The sequence below is a fragment of the Elgaria multicarinata genome, chromosome 8 (genome assembly GCF_023053635.1).
Source record: "Elgaria multicarinata webbii isolate HBS135686 ecotype San Diego chromosome 8, rElgMul1.1.pri, whole genome shotgun sequence".
Classification (NCBI taxonomy): Eukaryota; Metazoa; Chordata; class Lepidosauria; order Squamata; family Anguidae; genus Elgaria; species Elgaria multicarinata.
In genome coordinates, this window is record NC_086178.1 from 43660609 (window position 1) to 43684275 (window position 23667).

Genomic DNA, 23667 nt, shown 5'->3' on the forward strand with positions numbered 1-23667 from the left:
CAACATTGATCTGTTCTGTCGTGTGCATGTCCCTCTGTCCTCCGAGATAAAGTCAGTTGTGATAACAGCCTACTCAGTTGTGGTGTCTAATTCAACGAATTCCCTCCCTAGAGAGATCTTCCTAGTGCCAACATTTCAGTGCTAGACAGGTATTTTAATGTTTGTTAATACAACATAAGATGTTATAGCTTATATTTATGTATTTTACCTTGGTTTTGTAAACCACATTGGAAGCTGTGTTGAATGATAGTAGTAAATAAAAATCTGGTTTGCCTGTTTGGTCTGATCCAGCAGACCTGTTCCTATGCTGATGATGGCAAGTTTGAACTACTCCAAGTAGAAATCAAGCAGGGAAGGTCTAGTAAACTAGACATGGTTCTTTTCTCCCTTTTTAGGCTGGCTGTTGGTGTGCCACAGATGACTAACTCATCCATGTGCGTACACATACTTGAAATAAATGTTTATCAGCTAGTAATTGACTGACTTACAACGTGAAGGAATATAGAGTTTGTTTACTTGTAGGTAGACACTGCATTTAGAAACTTCCAACTACTTTACTCTTTTTTTCTGTCTGCTACTTTTGTCTATATCCCATGGTGGGTGGGGATGTCTGTCTGTCCAGTGCAGGAAAATAGATGTAGATAGGTAGTGAACTTTGTGCAATGGTCACTCTTCCCAAATAGGGTCTTCATATTGTAACTAGCCCTATGATATCAAATGGATACTGAGCAAGAGCAGCTCAAGATGTTTTGCTGCCTTAGGCAGAGCAGCAATGCCCCTCTCCCAGTCTAGGTGCATATTATGTGGACTTAATGGACTTCCAACTCTACTATTCTATGATGCCTCAGAGTTCAGGTAGACTTGCTGAAAATGCATCCCTCCTTGGGTGTACTTTCGGAAGCAGGCAAAAACATCTTTGTTCTGGCAGGCCTTTGGCGAATAATCTGGGCCTCCATCTATGTTAAGGACTTGTAAAATTGTCGGGTATTTTAAATGTTTAATGTTTTAATATTGTAGTGTGTGTGTGTATCTTTTGTACCGTATTTCTTCGATTGTAAGACCCACACTAATTTCAGTACCATCAACAGGAAAAAAAAACCCTAAGACACACCTGCGATTCTAAGACGCACCCCATTTTTAGAGATGTTTATATGGGGGGAAAAGTGTGTCTTAGAATCGAAGGAATAGGGTATATTTTAAAATGTATATGTTTTAAATACTATAAGGCCGCCTTGATATAATTATAATACTCAAGACCAGTCAAGTTATTTTGACACATGTTGCAGAAAATCCCACAAGCACATTTAATAACTAAAAAATTGCTGTTATTTCAGGACACTCAATATTAGCGACCTGAGCTGGCCACCTCCCTCTACCTAATGTTACGGCCAACCCTGAGACAGCTTTGAATATTGCAAGAATGTTACAGAATGTAGGCTACCAGAATCCACGTAACTTCAGTTCTATGTTTTTTAAAAAACAACAACAACAATACCCATAAAGTAAACTTACTGCAATACCTGATATTCTTAGTGTTTTCTGACCAGATTTAAAATAAATGAATAAATTGCATTTTCTGTGTTGCCTTACTAAGATTCAGAATTCTGCATTTGAGATTAGTAAAGTGCATCGACAGAGATTAACATTGCTCTGATGGCTTCGATAGAGCTTCCCTGCTGAATTAACTGCCTTGTGTGTTGAATTCTCTTTTCTGCTGCCCTTAACTCTTTGCCTGAATTCTGCTCTTCCTATTTGAACTTCCACTGGTGAAAGATAGAAACTTAGAAACTCTGTGAAAATTTGGCTTGCTGCTATATATAGTATCAGGGCAATTGACACAAATTTGTTGCTCGTGTGCTCAATAATAACTAACCCTGGGGTGTTATATCTGTTGCCTTTGGAAAATGCTCAATTTTAAGGCTCCTTTTGCACAGTGGCTTTTTTTTGCAAGGTGAGCAACTTGGTTTTGATAATTGTAATGTGTGCGTTGGATGGTTGAGTGTAAGTGCAAAAGCGTTTTCACCCTTTCTCCACAACAGTTTACAGCACTGTAGTAGTGAGGGGTGTGTGTTGGGGTTATTTCTTTGGGAGTCCCCCCCTTATCTACAGCAGTAATAAAAATCTAACACTCCATGTAAATCAGGAGTGGGCAACTTGTGGCCCACCAGATGCTTTGGCCTTCAACTCCTATCAGCACTAGCCAGCATAGCTAATGGTGAGGAATCATGGGAGAGAGGCCAAACAGGCAAAAACATCTGGAAGGCCAAGTCGTCCATCCATGATATAGATCCATTATGATGTCATTTCAATTTATGATTTGTTGCTAATCAAATGGCATCTCTTATTCCATGATTAGAAATGATCATCGTTAGATGTGTAAATGTTTATCAGATGTTTTCACTAGCATTGTTTTACTGCGCTAAGGCTGCTGTGTTTATCTTGTCATATATCGGGCTGCATTTTAACGGTGAAATAGCATCTCCCACCCACCTTAATTTTTGTAAGATTCCAATTTCATTCTTACTGCTGAAAACAACATTCTTTAATATTTTGGCAGTTTCATTGAAAGCACTAGAAAGTGAAACTGATACTCATTTCCCCCACCCTGCTTGAATTTGGCTTGCTCCCTGCAGTATACATGCATTGCTCTTAACCTGATCATTTTCCAACTATGTGGGACATGCTTGGGAAACCATAAAACAGAAATATTTCTGCCTCTGGTAAGAGTTAATAAGAGGGTTCTCAAAAGAGTAAATCAAACTGCCCCACTCCAGCAGTTACACCAAGAGCTAATCAGAGTGTTAGTGCATCCTTACCACTATCCTCCCCAATGTTTATTTGGGGAGAGGTGGCACAATGGTGCACAACTTCTTTAAGTCCCAAACACGTTATCGATTGATAGAAACACTAAATGTTTTAGCAGAGAAATCGATGTTTGGATGTGCCCTGAATGAATTGTCATGCCTTTCTTTCTTTCTTTCTTTCTTTCTTTCTTTCTTTCTTTCTTTCTTTCTGCAGGTAACTCTTGCTTGTACACATACAACATTAAACAGAAGAACTTGGTGTGTAACATAGGAAAACTTCAAAAGCTTGCATAATCTTAGCTGCAGCTGTTGATTGCAAGTAGATCAGAAGGAAGGGGCAATGTGTGTTATTTAAATACTGTGCATTTATATATGCCCCAATGGTGCACATCAAGAAATCTTTTGCATTCTGTATTGGGAAGAGTAGGGAAAGGGAATGATAGCAATGCTGTTAGTCTGACTTACCCCTTGGCTTATCTGGGGAACCGTGAATTGCCCTCCATGACTGAGAACAGCCAGATAGATAACTGCTAGTTCGGGCACACTCTCCCTCCTGTTCCTATGTCATTATCGGAAAGCATCTTCTGATCTTGCTGTCCTTGCATTTGTGTGCAGGTCAAGCAGGCCAGGTGCACTGAAACCAATGTCGAGGAATCTCATTGCTAACTGCCCCCTCCCCACTTTAAGGCTTATATTGACAGTGGGAGGCTTTGAAGTTGATCTTCTGTCAGCATGGCTTAAGAAACTACAACCTGGGGACCTAGTCGTACAGTTCTAGAAGCTATAGGGAGCACGAATGCTCACGAGGCATTCTGCATCTGCCTATTCCTTTCTGTTAACATGTGCAGGCATTTCTATATGCAAGCATTTTCTGTCTCTACCATCCCTTTACTCACCTTGACTACATTGTTCCTGTAACGTGGGCGCATGTTAAGTGATTAAGGAGGCTTTAAAAAGTGCTCTGATACATGGTGTCTGGCAGGAGGAAAACGTGATGCAACAGGAAGACACAGAGAATAGCAATATTGTACTCCAGCACCAGTGTTGAGATGCTGATTGTTCATTCTCTCTCTCTCTCTCTCTCTGTGTGTGTGTGTGTGTGTGTGTGTGTGAGTAAACCGTACATTTAGGATGCAATATGTGCATTGGATGACCGTACGCCTCCTATGTTACATATCAGTACTACTTTCAAGATGTATGTTAATATCTAGATGATGCTTGCTAGCTCTCCACTTAAAGCTAATTGCTCTACACTGTCAAGTGTAGCCAGAATACATTGTGGGAAAAGCATAGTTACATCAAAGGTTTCCATACCACAATCTTAGCCTATATAAACTTTGACATGTTGAACAAGGAGAAATGGAAAGGCCAAGGCTGGTGTCTAAAGTGTATTTACACACACAAAATAGTTCTGTATGAACATTGGGAGTGGTGGGAGGAGGTAGAATTCCCTTCCCTGCCTCCTTTACCTTCCCTCCAATGTCTCTTTTGTGAAGTCAAAGAGGCAGCCAGCGTGGTTCTCTCCATGCTAGCTGTAAGGGGGGGGGGGGAGCCCGGACTCTTGGCTCCGAGGTCGAAGTGCTGAATATCCTGTGGCTTTCCAGATGCTGTCTATGGGCCACAGAATTGCTCTCTTAATGAGCTTAACGTGCTATGAAGACCTCAGACATAAGGACTTTGCACACGTAATATTGTTCAACAGATACAACCTAGCCAAACATTTGCAAACATACAATTATCTCCACAGCCTTCTCTTAAATAAGTATGATCATTTTGTAAGTCAGTCTTATAGGTTGGGAGTATTCGTATGTTGTTGGGATGTAAGCAATGTCATTTACATATATTCTGCGTTTTGGCAAAATTGAGCTTTGTTTATTTAAGATTGGACATGTAAATATTCTCCTTTTCACGGCTGTTGTATAAATGCTCATTACTTGAAGTTTGGAAACTTTTGTCTGAATTGTGGACTTTGCAGTCTTATGGGTGAGTGTATTTATAGAACACATGCCTAGCTGCACTAACACATGCAGAGCAAATAACGCAACTTATGCCAGGCAATATATTAGGTGCTTCTTTTCCAGTGACATGTTTAATGCAATGCGCCATTGAAAAATATGGGTTTGTTTAACTATTTATTTATTTATTAGATTTCTAAACTGCCCAAAAGCAAAGTTCTCTGGGCGGTTCATAACACTTAAACTATAAAATAAAGCAATTAAACTATAAAATTAAACCTTTAAACTATAAAAGTTTAAAATGACAGTATAAAAGAAAAATAAAACCAAGCAGCAGTACAAAGATTTAAAATACAGTAACACATTTAAAACAACAGAAACTGAAAAGCTAAAATACCTGGAAAAATAAGGTGTTTCCTGGCACCGAAAAGAGCACAATGTAAGCACCAGGCAAGAATCTCTGGGAAATTCATTCTGTACCTGGGTGCCACAACAGAAAAGGCATTCTTCTTAGTAGCCACCAACCCCACTTTCTTTGTTGAGCGCTCCAAAGAAGGACCGCTGAATAGTAGAGTTGGAAGGGCCTATAAGGCCATCAAGCCCAACCCCCTGCTCAATGCAGGAATCTACCTTAAAGCATACCAGGTATGTGTGAGAGGTATATATGGGAGGACGTGATCCTTCAGGTAACCTGGCCCCAAGTCGTTTAGGACTTTAGGTGTGGTATATGGTATAGTAAATAACTTTGTCGGTAGTTCCCTGTGCCTGTTTGCATTCTCTTTCCCTCCTTATTGTTTACTGCAACTTTATTAGATTGTAAGCCTATGCGGCAGGGTCTTGCTATTTACTGTGTATAATCTGTACAGCACCATGTACATTGATGGTGCTATATAAATAAATAATAATAATAATAATAAGTTGTTCAACTTAGTCTGCTTCCTTCCCCAAAGACCACCATGAACAGAGTTTTGCCCAAGAGGCAGGGAGAAGTATTGCATTTTGCAGCTCTTCTATCATCAGGGTAGGCTACTCTGGGTTCTCTTACAGGGCATTCTTGGATTAACTTTTGTAAACCGCCCAGAAAGCTTCGGCTATGGGGTGGTTTATAAATGTATAATAATAATAATAATAATAATAATAATAATAATAATAATAATAATAATAATAATAATACAGATTTAGAAAAGTGAATGCTGAAGGTAAAAGTAAGAAGTTGCCCAAGCCATTTCTTTAAGGCAATGTAAAGAAAATGGATATAGTCTTGTGCATACTCAATGATGGAGGGGAACTCTTTGTGCAACTTGACAACTTTGACTAGGCTATATGGGTGGAAGGGCAAAAGGTGTGGAATGTCTGTGTCTATTATGAAAAGAAGGAAATTGCTGTCTGTGCTCTGAACACAGTAGGCTCAATCTATCCAGCAGACAGTCTGGCTAGTGAGCACTGTAGTACAAAGGCCACGGAGCTGAGAATTGTAAGTTCTTGATTTTTTAAAGTAACTTGGCACCAATCATAGAAATTCTCTCCCTCTTGCTCTTTTTTTTAAAAAGAATACATATGTGCGCTACAACTTGGCTACTTTTAACTGGTGTCTCTCTGCTTTCTTTCAGTGTGTTTTCTGAAAACATTGGCTCTCAAAGGCTCCAGGAAGGAGAAGTAAATCCGCTCGACACACGCCGAGTCATTGGCTCAGCTTGAAAGTGCTTTCATGAGTTAACACTGGGCCCAGATCCACCCTTCAGTCCTTGCAGCCAAGCGATCTGCTGCTGAGCAATGGGCCAAAAAATCTCAGGGAGCATAAAGTCTGTGGACGTGCGGGAGCCCCCTTACCGACCCGTCAAACGAGAACTGAGGGGGCCGGATTTCTGCAAGCCCGCCCGGCTGGATATGCTGCTGGATATGCCCCCGGCCCATTTGGAGGTCCAGTACAAACATGCTTGGAACAACGAAGATCGATCCTTAAATATATTTGTGAAGGAAGACGACAAGCTAACCTTTCATAGACATCCGGTTGCCCAAAGCACAGACTGCATCCGGGGGAAAGTTGGCTATACGAGGGGCCTGCATGTCTGGCAGATTCACTGGCCCACCAGGCAGCGAGGGACACACGCTGTAGTTGGAGTGTCAACAGCAGAAGCTCCTTTACATTCTGTAGGATATACATCATTGGTTGGTAGCAATACTGAATCGTGGGGCTGGGACCTTGGACGTAACAAACTATATCACAACTGTAAAAATCAGCCTGGAGTGACATATCCTGTGTTTTTGGAACCCGATGAGGCTTTTGTACTCCCGGACTCTTTACTGGTGGTTTTGGATATGGATGAAGGGACGCTTAGCTTCATCGTGGATGGACAGTACCTTGGAGTGGCCTTCAGGGGACTAAAAGGGAAAAAACTCTATCCTGTCGTCAGTGCAGTATGGGGGCACTGTGAAATTACAATGAGATACATCAATGGACTTGATCGTAAGTGTTTCATCACACATTTCTTGTTTTCTTTTCAGAACAATGGAATATGTTTCTAACTTGGTCAGCTTAACCTTTCCTCCATTCTAAATGGACTGTGGGGTAGGAGGTGTATTTGTCTGTTCTATAACCTTTCTGGGGATGGTTCTGCTGGCAGCTGCTATTTGTAGCTGTAGTGAGATCACACTGATTGGTTCAAATGTCTAGTATTCTATAATGACCGTGGTATCCCATGTTACAAATATTTTCTCTTGTTTACGTGTCGTTTCCCCAAATTTATTAATCTGGAGGGCCAGAGTGGAGGGAAGTTATTGCTCTCTTCTTTTGTGGTTTAAGCTTTGTGTTTATGGTTTCTCTCTCTCCCTCCCGCCAGTGTATTGAAATCTAGACAACTGCAAAAATCTAAGAGTTCAAGTTTGTGAAGCTGCTGTTTCTACTTCTGATGTGAAAGTTCTGACATCAAAATATTGAAATAAAAATGTTTGCAAAACAGACCCTTGTTGAATTACAGGATACAATGCCTTTCAAAATGATGTCTTTCTTTGGGAATCAGGCTTGAGAGCTGGGTTCTGCTCTGTATAGGAAGCTTCTGTTGAGCCTTTCCCAGTGCATTTATGAAATCACTCTTATGTGTGGTTAAACGTGAGTTGTGAGCCCCTCTTGGACAAGGGTGTTTCTTTATTTATGTAGTGCCGTGCTCAAAGCTGGTGCTTTATACATTTGAATACAGGCAATCAATATTCAGAAGCAGCAGTTATACAGCAGAGGGAACCAGAGAATCTTTAAAGGGGAGGAGAACCCTTTAATCTCCTTTATTTAGCCTCAACTAAGAGATGTGACACTTCCCATCCCTGTGTTTTGCTGAACATTCTTTACTTAAGTAATCCCAAAGAAACAGTGTGCACCTTCACTTCAAGCGGACTTCTGAAGTCGGCCTTCATTACAGAATATGCTTAGCTCTGTTGCTTTTAAGGATGTGCAGGAACTTCATTTGATGTCATTATTGCAGTTATGCATTTCTGTATGCTGGAATGATGGGAGGAATACGGGGTGACCTCGATTTGTGAAGCTGCTGTTTCTACTTCTAGATTTGAAATGTCAGTGGCAGTAATGTGCCCCAGGTAGTAAAAGGGAACGCCTCTTCACACACATACCCCTGCTGGAATCCTTCACTTTACCGTGTTTTGTCAAACTGAAGTGTAAGGCGCACCCCATAGGATGGGACAGCCACATGGTTAGCCTGCACACAACATTGGCGCATGGACAGAACTCTTTAGAGTGTATAGTTTTTAAATCTCGGCAGAAAGCAAAAGGTATGGCCACAAATATACCCCCTCCCAAAACAAAATATCAGCATATTTTACCTTAAAGCTCTTACTGCCAGTAACTCAGCCTTAGGAGAGGCATTTCAGTCTTTTAGAATGGGGGGAAATTGCATAAAAACCTGGAAACCACCAAATGATCAGTGATTGGGGAAGGGGGCACATCCCTCTGGGGAATCCGAGAGGGCCAAATTTGGCCCTTGGGGCTGAGGTTCAGCACCTCTGCTTTATAGGATTAGGTAGTAGCCACTCACATAAATAGATTGCCAGAGTTCTGCCAGTTTTGTATGGAGAGGTCACTTAACTTTGCAAATACAATGTGGGTTCAAGTTCTATGCTACATTCCTGGACTAAACTCTTATCAGAAACACCCTGTGCATGAATAAGTTTTTGGTGTAATTTTCTTTTATCCTATGAACTTGAGAAGGGGTGGTCTGGCTGAAAACAAAACTATTGAGCAAAGAAGGGCTGGGTTTAAAAAATGTACAATGCCTTTGGCTACCCTCCTTTTCATTTTAACCTTTCATTAGAAGTCTAAATCCTTCTCTTTATGAGTTTTCCCTATTTTATGTGCTAGCTCTTACAAAAATCACAAAGGCTTGGACCTTTTAACTCCTTCTAGCTTAATAACTGCATGTTAAAATGGCCCCTTCACATCAGGAGTTTTTATCAACTGAACCTTTGCCAGCACACTGTAGCTATAACCTTAAATGAAAATTCTAACATCTTAAAAGGAAGATGAAAGAACCAGACGACTTACAACAATTGACTTATGTGCAAAATGTTTTGTATTTCTTTGGGAAGCTCACAAAAGCTGGCTGAATAAAAACTGAACTGTAAGCAAATGGAAATGACCCTGAGCGATGTTGGATTTGGAAACAAAAGAATATGGTTAACTTTACGGCTAAGCATGCTTTTTTCCCCTCCGCACAAAGGGCTTGCCCATTCAAAACGTTCACTAGCATATTATGTAACAACATGGTTACTGTCATGTTTTTCTATGCTGGTTTACTTAAGTAAGCAAAAAACTAAGAGAAAGATCAATTGCCTTCAATTTTAAAGATACACAAAATTGCATTTTGCTATACTACTACTTTGTGCCTATGTAATGCAAGACATTTTAGTTTTACAGCTATTTCTCTTCTCAGGAGCCTGCTCAACTTGCTAGAGGATGCTTTGTTTACATGAGCAAAGCCTGCACTATCTTGAGCTAGCCTGCACTAGCTCTAATGTGTGGAATTCTCATGACATAACCATGGAAAGGAAGCTACAGGTGCAACCACTAAAGCAGGGGTATTGAACCTAAGGCCATGGACAAAATCCAGCCTGCCTACCTGGGGTTCCAGCGTGGTCCTCTGGGTTCCCCAGTTAGCTATGCCCTCATCCCCTGGTTTCACCCCTGGTCCTGTAACCATCAATAGCTTTTGCATAGTTCCCACTCTCCCATTCTAGAAGTTGAAATGCCTCCCCTAAGTTACTACCAGTAAGAGCTTTTATCTAAAATATGCTGGTATCTTTGTCACCTACCACTGGAATGTGGGCCATGACAGCTTCTTCGAAACTGAATTCAGCGCTCTTTCTTGGGCAGAATGAGGTTTGACACCCCTACAGTAACATCTGGTATCCGAGCATGGAGAGTAGTGGGGGTGGTTCTGAAATGGCAACCTTTTAGCCAATGAGCAAACTAGACTAAAATGTTTTAATCCTTGGGTGATGATCCACCATATTGGAGCCACAGGCTCACCCTTTGGGAACAAAAGATTTTTAGAATGCAATGTTTGAGCAAAAAAGGGATTACCTGTCTCAGTGCTTGAGCCTGAGAGCAGTGTGGAATTGAGGCATCAAGGATGTCCATAGAGATGAAAGAGGAAGGAATTCGTATAGGCTGTAAGGCTTTGGTGGAAGTCAATGATAAAACTTCCATTGACTGTAATGCAGATGATGTCTTTCTTTTGCATTCAGTGACTCCTGAAGTGCAGGAAAGAAAAGGGATGAAACTATAGGGTGTTTCCCCTCCTCCCAACCCCATCCTGAACCGTTAATATCTAATAATAATAATAATAATAATAATAGATTTATTTGATACCCGCCTCTCCCTCTGGATCGAGGTGGGATTATATTCAAAAGAAAATGAAAGGTTATCTATAGCTCAGGAAGATTAGGTTGAACTTCTTAAAGGAACCTAAAGAAATGAATGTAGCAGCAGTACTTGCTGACTAAAGGTCTGTAGGCTTCTAAATGAATGGGATGGTGGCAGGGTGGATAAAAATCAATACTTTTTTAAAAAAGTAAAAAAATCAGATTTTTCTGATTTAAATCGGATTATTTTTTACTTAAATCAGATTTTTTTGATAAAACGCTTTTTGAGGAAATAGTCCAAAGGTTATTCATCATGAAATAAAGATTAGTTTTTAATTATGTAGCATAAGGCTGTTTAATTTTTTTTGGTAAATGAATTCCATTAATCCATTCACAATGTCATGTTCTTCCAGAGGTTTCTGTACTTTTTTCCTTCCAATAAAGTACAGCAAAAAAGTTGTCCAAATATGAATGATTAACCTATTAAACTGGAGATAGTTCACCTCACAATAATTTCATAATTATCTATCTATGATGTGTTCCTAATAGTATAACCAAATCAGTATTTTTGGATATAACTGTAAAACTAATCTGAAAAGTTGCTATTCTAAAAATGAAACCTTCATCTGGTTGTAAATATTAAGATTATACCAGCAAGAATGAGTCTTTGGTAACTCTGAGTTGTGTAAAATATAGAGAGGAAGAGTGCACTTTTTTGAGGGGGGGAGTCACATGATTAAATCAAGCCTTTCTGAGTAGTGATTTAAATCGTGATTTAAATCAAACTGATTTAAATCAAATCCACCCCGGATGGTGGTGTTGCTGGATGTTGAGATTGATACGGAGAACTGATTAAGAGATTTAGCAAGTGGGGGGGGGGCACGCAGTGGAGCACAGTCAAAACACAGTAACATTCTTGTTCTTACCACTTTCTAATGTAATACATATCTCCTAGCATGACTGTTCCAAAATCAAAGTTACAATGCAGTAGATGTTTCAGTCTTCTCTTTCAGCAAGATGAACCTATAACATTTTTGTGAACTGCCCAGAGAGCTTCGACTATTGGGCAGTATAAAAATGCAATAAATAAAATAAAATAAAATATGTACAGCTGTGACAGTGCACAGGGCTGCTTTAATCAACATGGCTATGTTGGAATTATATGGGGTTTCACTTGGCAAGCAGGTTGCATCCCATTCTGTTACTTAGCTTGTCTTTTGGACAAGTCATTGCAAATGACGAAATGTGTAGTGTTGGTAGTGCGGCAGTCAAAATGATAAAGATTGTACATAAGTGAGGTTCCCCGCTTCAGCCTTCTTGGCAAAATTATCTGCTTCACCATGGTTTGTTATGAGCTGTGTCTATTTTACCATGTGCACACATGCATTGGGGAGAGAGTATTAAAGTTCAGGGAGTATTTCTATTTGTCTGTATTTAGTAAAGTCTTTGTCACAGACTTACTATTGGAGTGGCTAGAACATGAATTCTATCTCTCCATTTGAGGTAAGTTCAAGGAATAACATTTCGAGAAATCTGCCCAGTTTTGAAATGCTATAAATTTTGCCTAATTAGGAAAAAGCCTAGCCCTATGTAGGCATTGACCTGTTTGCATGTAGGACAAAAATAGGGAGGAGGAAATGGGTGTGCATGTAACCCCTGCCCCCATCACCCCCACATACCTGGTTGCCAGTTAGACTGGAGGGTGCCAAGGACAGTGTTCATGGGCTCATTGGTGCCCACAGGCACTTTGTTGGGAACCCCAGGCTTATTGTGTTCAGTTCGTGTAGTGGTTTCGGAAGTACAAATTAGGTCAGTTCACATTAAAATGCAACCCAAACCAATTTCTTCCCCATCCCTAATGAAAATAAGTAGTGCTGGGCCAAATCCTGCCCCCTATTTTCAGAAACTTTCTCCGTTCAAAAGAGGCATTGTTTTTTTTCTGCCTCTATTCAGAGAAACTTCTCCTTGGGGAGGGGACTGGGTTTCCACATATCTTTTTAAAAGTATAGCCTGTTGCTGAGGGGCCTTCTTCCTGTTTTTTAGTTATCAAAACACACACACATGCACCTGTATCCTGGCATTTGGAGGAGCCCAGCAGTTCTTAGTGAATGTCTATTGGAGACCATGTGACTCTCTTCCCAATAAGCATTCAGGGAGAACTCCTGGGCTCCTGAAAATGGCAGGGTTTTTTTAAAAGAAAGAAATAAAGAAAGAAAACCTTTTAACAACTGGCTACATTTAAAAAGTTATGTGGAAACTCTGTCCCCATCCACAAGGAGAAAATTCTCTGAATTTCTCTCCTCTCCCAGCCTTGATCGCCTGAGTTTTTGCCCCCCGTCCCCCCATGAAATGCCAAAAATGGAATGGTCGAAATTTTCGGCACAGCACTAAAACTAACCAATAAAAGCAAAAGGAAACTAGTTTCTAGACTAGTCACTGGGAAAATGCAAATAGAATTTGTGAAAATTGTTTTGCTCTGTGCTTGTCAGACCTTATGGTGAATGAAGGGGTAAAAGCATTGTCCTTGTGGGCAGCAAGTAATTAGATAGCATATTCACACATTTGCAAAGCTTATCAGGGCATCCTTTGCAAAGTCTTCAATGAAGGTCAGCTCCTCTGTTATGCTGCTGCTAATTAGTTTTCAACTCACCAGATTTCAAGACCCCTCTTGTTTTCGCCATGCACATACAGTAATTCCCAAGCATGTGCCTCTTTTTCTTGTCTACTTCATAGAATCATAGAATCATAGAATAGCAGAGTTGGAAGGGGCCTACAAGGCCATCGAGTCCAACCCCCTGCTCAATGCAGGAATCCACCCTAAAGCATCCCTGACAGATGGTTGTCCAGCTGCCTCTTGAATGCCTCTAGTGTGGGAGAGCCCACAACCTCCCTAGGTAGCTGATTCCACTGTCACACTGCTCTAACAGTCAGGAAGTTTTTCCTGATGTCCAGCCGGAATCTGGCTTCCTTTAACTTGAGCCCGTTATTCCGTGTCTTGCACTCTGGGAGAATCGAGAAGAGATCCTGGCCCTCCTCTGTGTGACAACCTTTTAAGTATTTGAAGAGTGCTATCATGTCTCCCCTCAATCTTCTCTTCTCCAGGCTAAACATGCCCAGTTCTTTCAGTCTCTCTTCATAGGGCTTTGTTTCTAGACCTCTGATCATCCTCGTTGCCCTCTTCTGAACACGCTCCAGCTTGTCTGCGTCCCTCTTGAATTGTGGAGCCCAGAACTGGACGCAATACTCTAGATGAGGCCTAACCAGGGCCGAATAGAGAGGAACCAGTACCTCACGTGATTTGGAAGCTATACTTCTATTAATGCAGCCCAAAATAGCATTTGCCTTTCTTGCAGCCATATCGCACTGTTGGCTCATATTCAGCTTGTGATCTACAACAATTCCAAGATCTTTCTCATTTGTAGTATTGCTGAGCCAAGTGTCCCCCATCTTGTAACTGTGCATTTGGTTTCTATTCCCTAAATGTAGAACTTGGCATTTATCCCTATTAAATTTATTCTGTTGTTTTCAGCCCAGCACTCCAGCCTATCAAGATCACTTTGAAGTTTGTTTCTGTCTTCCAGGGTATTAGCTATCCCACCCAATTTTGTGTCATCTGCAAATTTGATCAGCGTTCCCTGCACCTCCTCGTCCAAATCATTAATAAAAATGTTGAAGAGCACTGGGCCCAGGACTGAGCCCTGCGGCACCCCACTCGTTGCCTCTCCCCAGTTTGAGAAGGTTCCATTGATAAGTACTCTTTGAGTCCGATTCTGTAGCCAACTGTGGATCCACCTAATAGTTGTTCCATCTAGCCCACTTTTAGCTAGTTTGTTAATCAGAATGTCATGTGGTACTTTGTCAAAAGCTTTGCTGAAGTCAAGATATATGACATCCACAGCATTCCCACAGTCCACAAGGGAGGTTATCCTATCAAAAAATGAGATCAAATTAGTCTGACAGGATTTGTTCCTGACAAATCCATGTTGGCTTCTAGTAATCATTGCATTGATTTCAAGGTGTTTACAGATTGACTTCTTTATAATCTGCTCCAGAATTTTCCCAGGGATGGATGTCAGGCTGACTGCTCTGTAGTTCCCAGGTTCCTCCTTTTTGCCCTTTTTGAAGATAGGGACAACGTTAGCCCTCCTCCAGTCGTCCGGCACCTCACCCGTCTTCCATGATTTTGCAAAGATAATAGACAAAGGTTCTGAGAGTTCTTCCGCTAGCTCCTTCATTACTCTTGGATGCAGTTCATCGGGCCCTGGGGATTTGAACTCATTCAAGGAAATTAGGTGTTCTTTGACCATTTGTTTATCAATCTCAAACTGCAATCCTGCCCCCTCAACTTCTGCTTCACTTTTTCCAGGGGGGTCATAGATCCGCTTTTGGGAGAAGACCGAGGCAAAGTAGGAATTGAGCACTTCAGCCTTTTGTTTGTCGTCTGTTATCAATTTGCCATCCTCATTAAGCCGTTGAACCACCATTTCTTTCCTCTGTATTATATTCAGTATTATACTAAGGGAAATGGGTTAGAAGGATTTTTTTTGGTGGCTTGAGGAATGTTGCTGATCATCGTTGGTCATATCCATTTACATATTATTGATTTGTAATGACTAACTGTAGTAATGGGTGGTATGAAATACAGGTATTGTACATCTTTTTTCCCCTCCAAGCCATGATAAATGTACTTCATATTTTATGATAAACAGTGTGGTGTGGTTCTTGTTCTTGCTCAATCTGGCACCCTCCAGATGTGTTAGACTGCAATTACTATTATCCCCAGCCAGCATTGGGACTGTAGTCCAACCCATCTGGTGGACACGCTGTTGGGGAAGGCTGCATTAAGCCATTTAAGCGTGTCTTGTAAGGTGGGTGATCTCAATAAAATGGATCACATTTTGGTAAAAAAACCAAGGGCCATTCAGATACATCTTTCAAGCGAATCTGTTGATATCACTATTTGATTGTTGAGTGTATAAGTTCTAAGTTGTAATAAGTCTCCCTGTATGTTGTAATATTCAGCATGGCTTTTCAGAGGGTGTAGAATCTGGCTTGTTTTTTGCTTGTTAAAAATCAACATTTTTGCAATATTGCACCAGGTAACATGAAAACAGTCGATCTCTCCGCATTCCTAACTGATCCCCCAAGCCTCAGCTGTGCCCCATCAATTCCTTCAAGTATAAATTACATTAAATATGTTGATTTGTGGACTCAGACTGAATGAACAGTTAGGTTAGACTCTGAAAGTATCTTGATATTTTATCTGACTATTTTGTTTGCCATGATCCTGCCAGTGTTACTTAGGTATGTTTTTATAATTCCCAGCAACAAGTGCATGAACTATGATCGATGGGCTTGTGTTCACATGCCTGAAATCTTTGATGAATATACCTAGATGTTTAAGGAAATGGTATTATCATTCACACCTTGCTCTTGGAAACACTAGTGTTAATGTCACTGTTAGCAGTGGCAAATTCAGTCAGTGGGGAAGTGACTTGAGCAAGAGGTTTTCAACAGCAACACTAATTTTTGAAATAAGTAAGTGGGGCAATGAGAGGACCTATGACATGGGTGACCTATGACCTCAGGCTCAGGAGCCAAATCTGGCCCTCCTGGGGTCCCAATCCAGCCATTCAAGGTTTTCCAGATGGCCACGCTCTCCTTTCTCTGGCTCCACACCATTTCTTCCTACCACCAATCATTTCATGGTTTCCGCCTTTTGTGCATTCCCACCCCCACCCCCATTCTAAAAGGTTGAGATGCTTCTCCTAAAGTTTAGTTACTGGCAGTGAGAGCTTTAAGCTATAATATGCTAGAATGTTTGGTATTTTGGCCGCACCCACCTTGCCTTCGGCCCCACCTACCTTAACTTCAGCCCCACCTACCTTGACTTCGGCTCCACCCACCTTTGGAATGCGGTTCCTGAATGTTTCTTTGAAATGGCCGTACAGCTGAAAGAAGTTCTCCACTCCTGTCACTATATTTTATGGTATGGATATTTTAGGTGCACGTTTTTTGGCTTTCCCTTTGTAAAAATCTTGGATACATATCAATAATAATAATAAAAATAATATATTACCCGCCTCTCCGTCTGGATCGAGGCGGGGTACAACACAAATGCAAAACACCATAAAATACATATAATTAATTAAAACATATAAAACTAATACATTATTAAAAAGCAGCACATTATTAAAAGGCATCTTAGTTATATGTAAATGGAATCTGAATAAGCTAATTGGACAGGACATTCATCGTAAGGGGAAGATGTCAGTTGAAATTATTTCTTTGCTTGGTGTCAAGAGATTTCATCTATCCTTTGAACAAGACTGTTTTTGTGCGCACTCTAAGATACGTTGCTCAGCTCTTGTGCTGTCTCTTAGCTCTAAGTGCATGTTTGTAAAAGTCCAAAGGTTCTGACGTCTGCTGCTAGCATATTTGTGGAGCAACTATAAATGTCTAATAACACCATTCCTACACATTTTCCTGGTTCAGCTCATTCTAAATTCTTCACATTCTTGGCTAAGCATCATGGAAAAGGGAAATAAATTGGCTGCTTATCCTGTATAGGTACAGCAAACTTGAAAGTAGTATTTGTAATGTATAGCAGGGGCTATATGTTGCTAAATATCTTTTCTAGCTTCTATTACTTTTTCCTTTTTTGTTCTAGTGGTCTCGATTGGTATTTCTATGTAAAATAGCATCTAATTGACTTGGAAAATGCACTCTTGGGACCATTGGACCCTAAAACTATACAATACAGAATTAATTATGGCATACTCTCCCTAAAACTCAATAAATGTGTGTTAATTATAGATTCTACTAGCTTGTTATCATCCAGAATCTTCTCTAAGTACATAGGCTTTTTATAAGACAAGATCCCTTGCTAATGAATATTGCTCTATGTTCAGTGGCAAGCCATGGTTTAAATTAGGTAGGTTGGTGTATAGAGTTTTCAAAAGCTTTTTGATACGACATGTGGATTTGAAAGGCAAAGAATATTATGTGCCAAACTCATGGAGTTGCCTAAAGTGTCTCTTTCGATTCCAGATTTGTGTTCAAATGACCTCATAAGTGTACTTAGTAGAACATCTCTCTTGAATGACTTTCAACAAGAAGGATATGTGCATCTTGGAGAAATCGTATACATTGTAGCAGCTCCTGGTGCTGAAATGGCAAGCTGCTTTGTAGTTTAAAAAGCAGCTTGGCTCTTCAACAGTTGAAACCACTGCAGTGAAATGTGAACGTAATGTTCTGCTGCAGCATATATCTCTTTGGATCCCAGCTGTTTAGCTTGTTTGACTTGTTAACACCCCTCTGATCAGGGAACAGCACTTATCCCCGTATAACGGATCTCACCATCTCTTTCGCTAGCTTTCTATTTTAGTATGAATTGAATATAGATGTAGACTGGGGCTAACACATCATGCTAACTCATGGTGACTGGCAAACTATGCTGGGTAGGTTATTATTTGTTTTTATTAATTTATTAAAACATTTGTATCCCACCCTATATCATTAAGATCTAGTGCTCCCATCAGATAATCAGGCAAACAAGCTACACAGAGTAGTTTATTTCACCCCCTCGCCCCTCCTTCTCCTGTAGTCCTCCCGCACAGCCAGGCAAGTATCCCAGTTTCCCTTGCAGCAGGAATAGAGATCACATGAGAGGAACAGAGCAGCAGTTTTATTTATTTATTTATTTATTTATTTATTTATTACACTTATATACCGCCCCCATAGCCAGGGCTCTCTGGGCGGTTTACAGAAATTCTAAAATTAAGATAAAAGCGAGTATACAAAATTTAAAATTCTAAAACACAGAACATATACACATAAAGCATTAAAAACCGTTAAAAAACTAAACATGTGGGTGATTAAGATGTGCCACCATATGCCTGAGCAAAGAGGAAAGTTTTAACCTGCCACCGGAAAAATGGCAGCATTGGCGCCAGGCAAGCCTCGTCAGGGAGATTGTTAGTCTGGGGGCCACCACTGAAAAGGCCCTGTCCCTCGTTGCCACACTCTGAGCTTCTCTCAGAGTAGGCACCCGGAGGAGGACCTTAGATGTTGAATGTAGTGACTGGGTATATTCACGTCGGGAGAGGCGTTCCGTCAGATATTGTGGTTCCAAGCCGTGTAAGGCTTTATAGGTCAAAACCAGCACCTTGAATTGGGCTTGGAAACATACAGGCAGCCAGTGCAAGCGGACCAGAGCAGGTGTTATATGGTCGAACCTTCTGGTTCCCGAAATCAATCTAGCCGCAGCATTTTGCACGAGCTGCAGCTTCCGAACCATCTTCAAAGGCCGCCCTAGGTAGAGTGCATTGCAGTAAAGTAGCTGCTTTTGCCAAGCCACTCTGTAGGTGATCTCCATAACCCATGCTACAAGACAGATTACATGCCAACCCACCATTTATTTATTTGATAAAATAACCACTACTGCAGGCTGTGGGATCTCAAGGTGGCTTATTTGGAGGAAATAACCTACTGTGGTGGGGGTGGGAAAACATCCCACAGGCAACACGCTAGCCCATCATCGGTTGTTCTGGAAAATAAACCTTCATGGGTTAGCATGTTGTGTGAACCCAGTTGTAGTATAGGCTTTTCCCAGTCTGTCTCAGTCTCAAATGCATTAAATTATTGCAGAAGTTGTTTACCCTGACTGCTATCAGTCAAATGTATTTGATGGGCAAGTGGTCATGAAGGTGAATTGCCTTTCACCTCTGCAAGCTTTAGGTGTTCATGTCAGGCTTTTATTTAAATTATTTTTATTTATTTATTTTTATTTCCCGGAATCTAGACAAAAACTTATTGTATTCATGTAAGTTGGCTTAAGAACATTTCAAGTTACGTAAGATGTGTTTCCTTTTAAGTAATAAAACTTGATTCCCCAAACACTGAAATTTAGAAGTGTTCATTCCGATGTCTGATTGTGGTATAATTCGTATGGCTACTGGTACAATTCCAATTCCAGTAATCCGTTCCAGTAAAAAAACAAGGTTGACTCTCTGAGGTTTAGAGTTCTGAGGACTGATGTAGATGTAATGTTGCTTGGGACAGAGGCATCCCCAAAAGTTTGATCCAAGTAGGTGGAGCCAATACATTGCTGCACAATTACAAATACACTTTTTTGAGGTTTCATAGATAAGGAATTCTAACACAATATTCTAAAACTTGCTAGAACAAAAACTTAAAGGAAGTCTTAAAACCTTCTATGATGAATGCTGAGAGAAAAGTAATTATCCTACGGGTACCCTATGGTTAGTCACGATAGAATTTTAAAGAGGGAGTCTATATCTATTCATGACTATTTATTCATGAAGACTAAATGGAACCTCCCAGGTTTTAGAGGCTGTATAACTCCAAATGCCAGATGCTGGGGATATACAACAGAGAAAAGCTGTTTCCCTGTAGGCTTTCAATATGCATCTGGCTGGCCTCTTCCACCAACAAAATAGCTGGCCTCTTCCACCAACTAACAATCATATGAAGTAAAAAAAAACAGGAAATAAAATCTTGGTTAAAACAAAAATAAAATGCACTAAAAACACAGTTAAAAAGAACAATAACAGAATGGAAGTAATAGCCAGCCCAACAGACCAGCTTATATGCCAAAGGTCTGCTTGAATAAAAAAAGTCTTTGTCTGCCGAAAGATGGACAGTAGAGAAGTAGCCAACCTAACCTCCCTTGGCAGGGAGTTCCGCAGCCTTAGAGCAGCCACTGAGGAGGCCCTCTCTTACATCCCTCCTAAAAGAAGTCCCATCCTAGAAGTTCTTAAAACCCAAGTAGGCTCATATGGGAAAAGGTGGTATTTCAAATAGCCCTGTCCCAACATGTATAGGGCTTTAGAAGTCATAATCAGCATTTGAATTGTGCCTGGAGAAAGACTGGTAGCCAGTGAATCTGTTCTAACAAAGGAGTTATGTTCTCCCTGTAACTGGCTTGGCTGAAGTTTGCAGACAGTTTCCAAAGGTAATCACATGTAGAACATGTTACAGTACTCTAAATGTGCCCCCATATAGTCAAATAACTTATTTCAAATTGTTCCTTTCATCTGATCCAGTAGGGATGCTCTTACATTATTTGGCATACATCTCTTAAATATGAAAAATACATTTTAAAAGGGCAAGAGCACATATATTTTAACTGTGCATTATCCAATCTTATAATCATGGCTAGAAGATCAGAGTGCCTCAAATTTGTGATTATCTCCTTCTGCGCATGAATTTCCTTATTTTTCAGAGCTAACTATTGTTAGTGTTGCATCTACAGCTCATGTTTTTACTATCATAGTTTACAGCCATGATTGGAAGGGGTTTGCATACACTGGTTTATAACTAGCCGCAATTAACTAAAACCAGTACAAATAATGCCAATGATGGGTACTTCGGAAAATGAAAGGAGGGGAAGAAGTGCTGAACCTCATAGGGTACTCTTAACTTTTTAACCTTGGATCTGGGTAATGCTACATCTGCACTGCTGCTGTATAGTACAAGTCCTTCATATTATGCTGTATCACTGCATAATTCGTTGGCAAATCAGTGTTTTTCACTGCAAGCACTAATGATGTTGCGCTTTGTGGTAGAGCAACATCATTACTGTGATAGCATTCTTGTAACTGAAATTGACATATAAGCTCTACACTTGCTATAATGTACTATTGATTTTAAAGCTGGCATTATCCCACTTTTCTGTCCCACATCAACAGTAATCACAAAACCCCTCATTCTAGACTAAAGTCTCTTGGATCACTTGTGAAAATGGCCTTGTAATTGATAGCCTTGTGTAGGGAGAAAAAAGTTAATGCTTTTTACAGCTATATTGTTCCATCTTAAACAACTACTTGTAAGCAAATGTGTCTTCACAATGAATAGGACAAGGCACAAATAACAAACTTACTCTCACCTTTATTGTTGCTGCACTTCTGTCTGAAAAAGATGAATACTTTAAATTGGGAGGTTTGGATAGCCAAGTGCCAAATGCAGCTGCATAGAAATGGAAATAACCAGGAGTATATTCAATGGGCAACAAGTCATTTTTCACACAATATGGCAACTCATGTTTCTGTTTACTACTGAAGACTGTTTTGCTTTCAAAATTCAGGTTGTTTTCATAACCATTCAGCCCAGTGAATGGCTATGAAAACAACCTGAATTTATTAACTAAGATAATGGCTGTACGTAAAGGTGCATGACAACCTATTTTTTCCTGATCCACTGATCCAGTGTTTTTCCTTCTGCCAGAAGGGCAGGTGGTAAATCTTATTTTCAAATGCTAATTTGACTATAATATCTCAATACTCTGGGAAACTGTAGAACATTGAGTATTTTTCTGGATTGTCACAGTTTGGCATTAAAAGTAATCATGCACAGGAACATATTGAAAAGAACACTGAAAAATGTTTTGAGGCGCAGTGACAGGTTAAAGTTCCATTTGGGGAGAAGAGTGGAATAGAGAATGCACTATTTATCTGCTCCTAGATGATGTTTTCCAAGGTTGAGCTTACTATGAGAAATGGAAAACTGTTGTGTGTTCTTGCCCAAAAAGCATTTGTAATATTTGTGTGTTGGGGAAGGCTCATGCAGACAAAGTATTCCATTTGGGTAAGAGAAATTATTTATGCTCTTTGATTTAGACTTATTCTTACAAGTTTGCAATAAGTTGGAACTAGTACTTGGATAAGCATGTTTATTTATTTATTTATTTATTACATTTCTATACTATACTATAGCCGGAGCTCTCTGGGCGGTTCACAAAAAGTAACCCTTAGTATTTGCAACTTTCTTAAACCTGAGCCATGACACACACTAAATAGATTTGAAGGTACCAATACGTCCTATGTCCACTTATGTGGAAGAATATATAGTTTATTGATGGGAAATGAATGCAGACAATAAAAGCAAAGAAAAGATTGCTCAGTTTAAAGATGTAGCTGTTCTGGTTCTCTAGAAGCTGTTTATCTGAGCAGGTGGTGCACTTTCACCCTTTCACATGAGAACAGGTAACAGGCCAATCTGCCGAGGATTTTATAGGGCTTGTCTGACTGAGGTAAAGACACACACGATGCCTCGCTCCCTTCAAGTAGGAGAAAGGGGAGAGCTTTCTCTCTGTGAGAAAGAAAGTTTCTCACAACAGAATAGGAACATTCCTATCAGCTGTCCAAGCACAAAATGTATGGGACAGCTACTGTACATGATCTAACTTGGCTATTAGTAACAAAAATCACTGACCTTCACTATAGCCATATTCAAAGAAGAAATCTAGTAAACCACCCTGATATATAGGTCTATACGGGTCCCTATACAGTACAAATAGTATATAGGACTCTGTGTAAGTTCACACCTGACTTCTTGTCATTCTTCCAAAGCCAAAACCAATATAGCAGCCTCAGCTAGAAACTTCAGAAGGACAGCCTTGTTGGTCTGCATCTGCAAGTAGCCAAATACCTTGTTGGCTACTGATCTTGTGTGAAATTAGTTAGTTGGACAAACTGAATATTTTGAAGCTGCTTTACAGCACATACAGTCACATATTGGTACATTTAGTATTGATTGCTGATTGCTCTCCAAGGTCTCTCTTGGAAGAGTTTCCTATGCCTGTTAACTGAGTTCCTTAAACTGGATAGGTGAATGACTGAATCAAAGTTTATTTATTTATTTATTTATTTATTACATTTTTATACTTCCCAATAGCCTAAGCTCTCTGGGCGGTTCACAAAAATTAAAATTATCATGGTCTCTGTGCATCACTCACATGGACCTGTGCAGAGCGTCACTTCGGGGACTTTCCATGACTCAGGATTTGGTGGGAACCCTTCCCCTTGAGCACTGTGCATGCCTGGAGGATTCCCGCCTGATCCCTCAGTTCTTCTTCGGCCGCCATTGTGGCTGCATCGTCAGGAACATGTTCATCTTTGGACTGTATTTAAAAGATAGCTGAGTCTCCTTTTCTCATTCACTCTCCATTTTTCCTCTTCATCTTGCCTGTTCTTTTCTCTGTATAAAAAGAAAAGAAAAATGACCTCTTTCCGATCTCT

General features: G+C 40.3%; 1 protein-coding gene across 2 annotated transcripts in view; it reads left to right on the forward strand.

Moving 5' to 3' along the window:
- The window catches only part of SPSB4 (splA/ryanodine receptor domain and SOCS box containing 4), a 226591-nt gene that overhangs the window by 157671 nt on the left and 45253 nt on the right, over positions 1–23667 (forward strand). For both annotated transcript variants that reach the window (XM_063131504.1, XM_063131505.1), the window contains exon 2: positions 6370–7226. In XM_063131504.1, coding sequence (XP_062987574.1) covers positions 6533–7226 — 694 coding nt within the window. In that variant the 5' untranslated portion in view covers positions 6370–6532. The remainder of the gene's footprint in view (positions 1–6369; positions 7227–23667) is intronic.